Here is a 9342-nt window from a genome sequence, read left to right on the forward strand (position 1 = left end):
TCATGTTTTGCGCACATCAATTTGAACAGTATTGAACTTTGGATCCGAAGTAGTATGTTGAAGTAGTTAATCGCCTCGACCCACGCTTATTTCAATTAAATAAACCGATATATTTCTCATTCATTCATTATACAAAGTAAACATTTTTAATTCAACCCCCCACATAATCCATATTTGTACTTCCTTTCATATCTTTTACTATATAGTATAGATCTTCTTGAGGTACCACAACCACAAAATTGTTTAAAGGATGAATATATTGTGAATTGTCGGTACTTACTAGTCGGTGATAAAAAGAAACGTTCTTTATGTCATCACTCTCACAAACAATAGGACCGCACAATAGATGGCGACAGTAACAAGTATTCTTTATGTCGTCACTCTTTTAAACAATGGGATAACACACAGGAAAAAGCTGTTGTTGTGTCTTATGGATATTTATAAAGCAGGAAACATGAAAGGAATGAAAATATGAATACGTGGATTACGATGCAGTGAGGTGAAAGTATGGTGAGTAGAGGAGGGTTGTTAGAAATGAGGAATGAGGAAGTGCATAAATGTATAGGACCTTGTAGCTTGTTCGCGTTTACTTATTGAAGTTTACTATTAGTTCTACAAAAAAGTACAAAAATTTAAAAAAAAATATTTTTGTCTGAGCCAGTAATTGCTTTTTTTCAAAGAATGTAAATTCAAAGAATTTCTTTGTGCAGTGCAAGTTACTTGACTATTTTCCAGTAACCAGAGTGTCAAAATTAAAGGCTCCTTATGTTTGTATAAGGCCGTACGTGCTATACTAATAAGAAATGTCCATAGGTTTCACGTATATTAAAGGTTCACCACCGTTGCCAAAAGTTCAACTTATTAATAAAAACAATTAACCAAAATTACAGACTCTTCAAAAAATTTAGGTTTTAATTGGCATAATAGATAATCAATAGATGGATTGAAACAATTACAAACACTTTGAAATATCTGTTTACTTTTAAGATTAAAATTAATTTTAATAATTTATAAACTCTTTATTTCAAATTTAACAATTATTTAGGTTTCAATATTTTAAAATTAATTATATTCTCTACTACATACAACTATATCAATGTAAAGTGATACCACATATAACTTTTATATAGATCTCAAACGCCAACCACAAAATCGAAAATGAAAGTTCAGGGGATAGCTTTTTAAAATTCAACTTACTAACACATATATTTATCTTTTATATAACATTAATTTTGAATAGAGAAGGGCTTTACGCTTTCACTCTCTCCTTACTTTAATAAATGGTATTTGTTTTTTTTTATTTATAGTATACAACTCATAGATGATACGTCATTAAAGATTGCATGGATAAATATAAAGATATTAGTGGACATAAATTTTATATGGCGTTGAACATCTATACATAAGCGAATTGTGGATATACCACGATGCCAGGTAGACTATGTGTACCCTAACATGAAAAAAGATTTTTTACTTCTGTCACTACTTCCGGTACTGTATCTAGTTCTCATGTTCCTCTTCTTGTTGTAATAACTTCTTCTTACTCATACGCCGTTTACGTAAATTATCAAATAAGCGTACTGAGAAGAAGTAAGCCAGTTCAATTATACTTAATCCGGATATGCCCATAAAGAGACCAAAAATACCACCACAGTTCGCTATAAGAGTAGTGATGCTAAATATGACAGTACGTTTAATTGCAGTGAATTGATGCTCCTTAAAATAAACTGACAAACGTGAACCCATAAAACTATTGAGTAAATTTAGAATTCAATTACTGGTTTCAATTTTATGAATAAGAAAACTTACTCTGAATGCTCATATACTTCCCGAAAAGCGCGAATTGTTTTCTCTAGATTATAATGAGATCGAGAGATTTCAAAATTATATTCCAGAGACGTACAGGCAGGCATACAGTCACACATAATCTTCACATTAGCATCCATAGTTTTTTGCATTGTTTGATTTTGTAAGATCAGATTTAATTCATCTTGTGCTTTATTATAGCACATAATATCAGCCGCACCACAAACTGGCACGTCTAAAGGTTCTAAAAATTAAATAAAATATTTTATTAATTCTAATTAGTTATGTAATCAATGATTTGTTGGTTATTTACTTGGCATCCAAAATTTCGCACATCCACATTTTGATATCGTAAAGTTTGCGAGACACTCAGTTTGACAATTACTTTGAGAATAGGCACGGAAGAAACGAAGGTAACGTTCATCGTTAAAGAAACATTGACGTCTTTTGTAGAAATTTAAAATATTATTAAGAAATGAAGAAATCTATTTTATTATTCAAAATTAAACATAAAAAGTATTTAGTATAGAAGTATATAAAATATGTGAAATACTGGCAGGAAGTGAATTAGAGCACTACGACCATGACTGATCTAACACATCCTAACTGAATAGACAACATTTCGCACTTCTAATAAAAGATAAAATATCAGTTGTTGAGAACATCTTAACGTAACATGAAAATAGAATTTCCAGCCTAATAATCTTCTCCTGGCCCTGATCAAAACCGAACAGTCACAGAAAATGTAACTGGAGGTCTCATCCGTTTTCATCCGAGACATTTCATCGACATTTTGTTTCAAACAGCTAAACAGATCCATTTTGTTTAAATAATAACACAGATCATGATTTTGCGTCAGATAACCTCAATATCTGTATATCTTACAATAGTTTTACAGATGTACCAGTTCCCTAGTTTGACGGTTACTTAGAGTTTCATAACAGCATTAAGTTCTTTCTGTTACAAAGCAATATTTTATTAGAGACCTTTTTCTGTTTTTTTTTTGACCTTATTGATCTCATGAGAATATTTCCTACAATTTATAAGCATTAATGCCTTTTTCTCAATTCGAGACATTGAAATGTAAAATCCGGTATATCACTGTTATGATCTGGTATGATCGAAAATTCGTTTAGAAAAAGCTACAAAGGGGAGTCCTTACCGTTAAAAGATATATATAATATGAAAATATATATATTATATATATAAAAAAGATTAAATGAAATAGAAAGCAGGCGTACATGGATAGAGAAAAGAATTGTTGTATTATTTATCAGAACTTATCAATCTAATATTTATTCGTGTTACATACTAAAGGTTTTTTTAAAATTTTGTTTAATATTATTATTATTAATTTTTTTTATATAAAGTCCCCTAATTTTAACTAAATGTTTTTTAAATTTTTTTCTTTTCTTTGAAGAACAGAATTTAACTGACTATATTCAGTTATACTACATAATATAAAAGCTTAGGTATTTTAAGATTCTTGAATTGATTAATTTAATTAAGTTTAACTTTAATTTAATTTAATTTTACTCTTCACTATGTACGGTTTTAAATTTTATTATTCCAAATAATTATTTTACTTACTTTTCTGGACTGAAATCATGTAAATTTTCCGTTGATACAACATATTGGGGCAGCACACTAACCATGACCTCATCTCCATGCGGCACTAAAATGTAGTTGCCCATAGTAAGTGGCACACTCTCGGGAGAATTAAGGAACACCTGAATTCAAATTATTTGTTTTAAAATAAAATTTATTATGTTATACTTAACACCTACGTATGCGCAGATACAAACCTTGTAGCCCTGCCTAAAACTGCGGCATGCGTAATCAAAATTATGTTCATAGCCTTGAAGGAACGCAAAAAATGCATTACGAACAGAAGAGAAAGCAGTGCGTTGTGGATAAGAATTGTATCCCTGATCTATGTAACCATCATCTAGTGACCAATTTCCAGATATGTTATTGTATTTGGGCAATGGATCGAAGTAATTGTTAAAATCGACTATTTCTGGGTCTCGATAACTTACAAATCTATTATTCATTTATATATTGAAATTTTAAAATATTAAAATATTTAATGGCAAGTACCTTTCATCGCGATATATATCCTTTGCTTGCAAACCATTGAATTGATAGCAAATGCCCTCATCCGTTGGTACAAAATTAAAAATTTTATCACAAAAATAGAATCTTCCATTCCATTTACAAAACGGGCCGGTTTCATTTTTTGTTATGGATAAATCAACCAGTGTTTGCGATACATCCGGTAAAATGTCTTTTGGCACAAATGGAGCAAAAGATTCGGCTACTTGGGTGTCGCAGATATGTAAAGTAGCAGCTAAATTCAAAATTCTATTGTTTAAGAAATTAAATTTAAAGTTGTTTTATTATTAAATGTATATATTAAATATATACAATATTTGACAATAATTAAATGAAAGAAATATTTAATGAAATTATATTATGTTTAAACTTAGACTTATTAAACTTATTAATGCATTTTTGTATGAATTTTGTATAAAAAATAGGACATGTGGTAATGCCCCTTTTTCGAATTAAGCACAAAAGTCTAAACATACCACCAAAGAAATGCAAAAACTAAAAATAAATATAAAATAAAAATCTAAATACATTATGATATGTTAAACAAATGATATATTGTATAATTACATATCTGCAGCTGCGATAATATATAATAAGTAATGTTAATATTAATCACTACAATTTCCACCAAGTTTCATCCTTTCATTTCTATATTCCAATCTTGAATATAGGAATGTAGCATCCATCCATTTTTATATTCCACTTTTAAATACATAAACAACAGGAAACCCATTCTTGACTTCATTTACCGACAAATATGATACGATTATCCTGACTACAAATATTGAAGAATAAGAAATCCTTCCTAATTTTGACACTGTCCTATATAAAGAGGTAAAATTGAATTTCAAATACATAAATAACAGGGGACCCATTCCAGAGTTCGTCTACCGACAAAGACGATGCGATTATCCCGACTACAAATATAGAAGAATAAGAAATCCTTTCTAATTTTAACATTGTCCCATATAAAGAGGTAAAATTGAATCTCAAATACATAAACAATAGAAGATCTATTTCTGAGTGGATCTACTGACAAAGACGATGCGATTATCCCGACTACAAATATAGAAGAATAAGAAATCCTTTCTAATTTTAACACTGTCCTATATAAAGATGTAAAAATGAAACTCAAAATGTGACAGAATATATCCTGACAACAAATATGCCACATAGTACTACTTTTTGTCACTCTGTAAAAAATCATACAAATATGTAATACAAATATGTATTATTTTTAAATCAGATGAAAGTACCAATGATCTAAAATTATATTATTAATTACTAATTAATTAAAAATTATTATTTAATTACTCAAAAGTTAATTTTTAAGCATATTGAACCGTCATTTCAAAATATTTTCTCTTGTTATGAAAATTATATTTAAAAATATCATGCCCTTATAGACCATTCGAAAACTGTCCAAAGTAATACTGATGGGCTACTTGCAGCCCTCTTTGTTCTTTCTGGTGCAAAGAAATCCACATAGAGAAACTGTGCATTACTCCTAATACTCGTACTCATTTTAGAAGTCGTTAAAACTTACAGGAAAAAGAATCAATCAGGAACTATCTTCTCTATGACTATTCTACTTTTACCTCCAGAAAATATAGATTTTTTCTAAAGTAAAAAAAATGTTAGCTTGTCAGACTATCGGTAACGACGAAAAAACTCATTTTTCTTTTTGAAGGGGAATAATCACTTTTTGAAGGGGAATAATCACTTTTTAAGGATAGTGGAAGGATATTTACTAGCCTACAACTACAACTAAACTCCCATAGACAATCCATGCTAAATTATTTTTATTAATTATAATAAATTTTTAACGATTTTGTTAAAATTTTTCTCATCAGAACCCAAAAAAATTAGTTACTTATTTCTAACTCTGAAAGGAATTTAAATAAAAAATATATTCTCCAATAAAAGTACTTACTCTTCGTCTGTGAGATTTTGTTGATTATGAAATGAATTTGTTTCAGCAATTTCATCCCAAAATTTTTTTGAGACGTTTGCAAAATTAAAAGTATTCGCATCCGTTTTTATTTCAGGACAAACTGTAATTGTAGGAAATGGTATTTTATGTACTGGCACCAGAGTTTCATCAAAACCCAATATAACTGGAGAATCTTGCCATTTCAAATAAGTATCCCACATAAGCGAAACAGCATAATACAGAGATATAGAAATCAAGAAAAACCAATATAATCTAAAATTTAAAAATTAAGTTCACTAATTTTATAATCTCTCCATATATATTTTGCCGATATTCTCACTAAGCGTTCACGTACTTCTCATAAAATGGACGATGAACTTCAAAAATGTAACGTATTCCATGTATTGTAGTACTTTTGGAGTACTCCATGAGTAAACCTTTGCAAGCAGACCAACGGCTTCCATATTTGATACGCGATTTTATAATAATATCACTTGGAACATCCGATAAAGCCTCAGAAGCAAGACTGCCACGGTGTTTCGGTATTGTTAAGAAAAAATGCGGATTTGGCAGAGATAAACTGACACTTTTCTTATTACTTTTATTATTTTCTTTACCGAAACCCAACATTTCGCGATTGAAAATTAGTTTAACAATTGAAATAGAACTGAAATGGATTCAGTTCGCACAACTCCTTTTATACGCTTTCCGTAGGACTCCTAATGCGAATTACTTCTCCCACAGGTGTGAAAACAGACATACATTAGCATTTTGCGGAACTAAAGGAATTAGTGTAATTAAAAACAATTAACACCGCGTTAATATGCAAATTAGTTGCATAGTTTCAATGCTCTTTAAAAATTAAATTTTCACATTAAAGTTAAACATTCGAAAGCATTCAGTATTGCTAAGCCCTTTAAAAGGACAGACCAGACGAACAAACTCTCCAGGGTAAAATTAATTTTTAAGATAGTCTGTGTATAAACATTTTTCTGAAGATATAAGCAAAACGTGGTTTGGTAGTAACATAAATAATTCTTGTTTATTAAATAAATATGACAAGGTTATTTAGATAATTCTCGGTTATTTAGCATTTCGTACAGTGATAAATTGACAATCACCTAAACATCCATTTATAAATCTTTCTCGGTAAAATTATAAAGTGAAACTATAAAAGAAGTTAATTTCGTTTGCTTTTTTTTGCGGTAGGTGGAAAGTATCGATAACCATAGTGTGAGACTTTAACCGAGTAGAATTAGATTTTCGGAATGAATGTAGAAAATTTCCATCACTATTCCGGAAGGCTAGGTATAGAACTTCTTCCAGCAATTAGGGATAAGAAATTATATAAAAAGGTTCAGCATTTATAAATCCACGTTTATTTAAACCAGAAGATATGCGCGCGGTACAAGGGGAAGGATGGTAGATGAAGGGAGTGGAGTAATTTCACAAACGCAGGTATAGTTTAATTGTAGACTCTGCGATAGGGGCCACGAAAGCCACGGTTATAGAGCGAGAATGATAAAAGCGTCTGAACGCCTCTCGGTAATATTATGGCCTCTTAAAAACAAATGCACATAAAATACACATAACATACACTTTACCGACTTGTCGACCACGCCTAAAGACCTAAAAATAATGTAAGACTATAGTCTTACATTGGAACAATTTGTTTTGTGTAAATGTTGTTTTTGTATATCTTAGCGTAACACAAATAAAGTGCCAAATTTCACTCTTTACACAGATTTTCATGGAACATCTTTTGTGTAAAGTCTGGTGAGAAGACCAGTACCTCGCAAATAAACAATACAAAATAAATTCAAACCAAAACAACTGATTCATACATCAACACAAATTTTACTTGAATTAAAATATACGAGTAAAGGTTCAGTTAGACGGTAGATAACGTAAGAAATTAATTCGATGCGAAATGCACAACCAATCAAACCTGCGTATTTAATAGGAACGAAATAGACAAAAACGGAAAACGGAGTACTAATACACACACATACAAAAATAAATATGTATATTCAAGAAATCAAATCGTTTTTAATATATACAAAACATAATATAAAATGTAAGTAAGAATATTAATCTGAACGCGATGATATAAAAATTCTTATTCCGATGTTAATTTTCTTTGCGATCTTATTACTCTCAATCAGCTGATGTCATATGTATATCCACGTTTTTCGCTTCGCTTTGCTATGTTATTGCTCTCAATCAGCTGTTGTATGTATATAAATTATTTCAGTATATATCAGGCCCGAATTATTCATTGCATTTTACTTGTACAATTTATACTACTTTAAATATTTATATAATCTCGTTATTTCTACTTTTAATTCGATGATTCGACAATCCGAGTTTAATTAATCGTTACGTTTGAAGACATGTTATTTTGCTATGTTAAATACTGAGACATTATACATTGTATTTGGCACACATTTTTAGCTTTAATATTTTAATCATTTAGCCGAAGTTTAGGATGTTTATTAACAATAATATAGTGGTTTAATAATGTTACGCTACACAATATTTAAATTTTAAATAAATTTAATTTTATAAACACAGCATCGCTTACAAATATTACAGCGGCTTTCATTGTACATTGGATAATATTGATTTCGCTATCGCCGCGGACATTTTAAAAATCATTCATTAACTGTTGACAAAGCTGCCATTTTAACCAATATTGTGTTTGGAAGCAAGTTCGTTAATTTTCCGGGAGAAATAAACAATACTTAAACAAACTTAAATTTAGTGCTTCGAAATATTTTTCTGTTATTGTTTTTTATGTTTTTGTTTGTTATAATAAGGAAAAAATGTCCAGAAACGAAGACACCACAAAACGCAACGTGCTCTCGTTCATTAATGGACGCGAGCCAAGCATAGATCGTCGATTTCGTCCATGTCCGAAGAATATATTCAAAGCAATTGATATAGATAATATAGATGAATTAGATGATGATAGTAATTCAAATTTTGATGATGCTAGTACTGTAAGTGGTGACATATCGAAAACAAGTACTATTGGAGAAGATGGGGCCATGGTGTATCTACGACTGCGTCCTGTTAATTCTCCTTCATCGTCATATAAAATTGCAGGCAATGGAAATACTCTTGTGGTGAACCCACGTTTAGATCAAACAACGACAAGTAACAATAAAGCAGCAATGGAAAAACATTTTACCTTCAGCGCAATATTCGATAATAATGATAGTCAAAAGGGCGTATACAATAAGTGTATAGGTGACAAAATAAAATTGGAGGAAAGTTTCACAGTGCTGACTTATGGTACATCTGGTTCCGGAAAGACTTTTACACTTTTAGGTAAACTTCAATTAAAGTAAAATTATATGATTTGTATAAAAATAATTGTTTCTGTAGGCGATGACGTTAATCCTGGTATTGTGCCGCGTTCCATTGAGAATATTTTCACATTATACAATTCCAATATATATCCGCACCCAGCAGTTAAATTACAA

The 9342-nt window shown here is 30.2% G+C and overlaps 3 protein-coding genes across 3 annotated transcripts in view; 1 reads left to right on the forward strand and 2 right to left on the reverse strand.

Moving 5' to 3' along the window:
• Positions 1-1086: 1086 nt before the first annotated feature.
• Positions 1087-6484, reverse strand: LOC119674069 (pickpocket protein 28). The gene is made up of 8 exons (XM_038085193.1): positions 6210-6484; positions 5855-6127; positions 3907-4170; positions 3612-3849; positions 3397-3536; positions 2120-2250; positions 1810-2050; positions 1087-1750 (listed from the first exon to the last, which is right to left on the reverse strand). Exons 1-8 carry the CDS (start codon positions 6482-6484, stop codon positions 1501-1503), a joined length of 1812 nt encoding a protein of 603 aa, XP_037941121.1. The 3' UTR covers positions 1087-1500.
• Positions 6485-8679: 2195 nt separating this feature from the next.
• On the forward strand, positions 8680-9207 carry LOC119674071 (kinesin-like protein subito). The gene has a single exon (XM_038085194.1). It carries the CDS (start codon positions 8680-8682, stop codon positions 9205-9207), a length of 528 nt encoding a protein of 175 aa, XP_037941122.1.
• A 46-nt stretch (positions 9208-9253) lies between these two features.
• The window catches only part of LOC119674072 (pickpocket protein 28-like), a 3192-nt gene continuing 3103 nt past the window's right edge, over positions 9254-9342 (reverse strand). Inside the window, exon 6 of the mRNA XM_038085195.1 lies at positions 9254-9259. Within this exon, the coding sequence (XP_037941123.1) occupies positions 9254-9259 (6 nt within the window). The remainder of the gene's footprint in view (positions 9260-9342) is intronic.

This window comes from Teleopsis dalmanni, chromosome 2, assembly GCF_002237135.1.
Source record: "Teleopsis dalmanni isolate 2A chromosome 2, ASM223713v2, whole genome shotgun sequence".
Taxonomy (NCBI): domain Eukaryota; kingdom Metazoa; phylum Arthropoda; class Insecta; order Diptera; family Diopsidae; genus Teleopsis; species Teleopsis dalmanni.

Bases quoted from the DNA above. Each gene is read 5' to 3' on its own strand.
- LOC119674069 (XM_038085193.1), bottom strand. From the start codon at position 6,484: ATGTTGGGTTTCGGTAAAGAAAATAATAAAAGTAATAAGAAAAGTGTC. The intron at 6,128-6,209 runs GTACGTGAACGC...TTTAAATTTTAG, and splicing joins CATCGTCCATTTTATGAGAA to ATTATATTGGTTTTTCTTGA. The intron at 4,171-5,854 runs GTAAGTACTTTT...CTTAAACAATAG, and splicing joins CAAAATCTCACAGACGAAGA to AATTTTGAATTTAGCTGCTA.
- LOC119674071 (XM_038085194.1), top strand. From the start codon at position 8,680: ATGTCCAGAAACGAAGACACCACAAAACGCAACGTGCTCTCGTTCATT.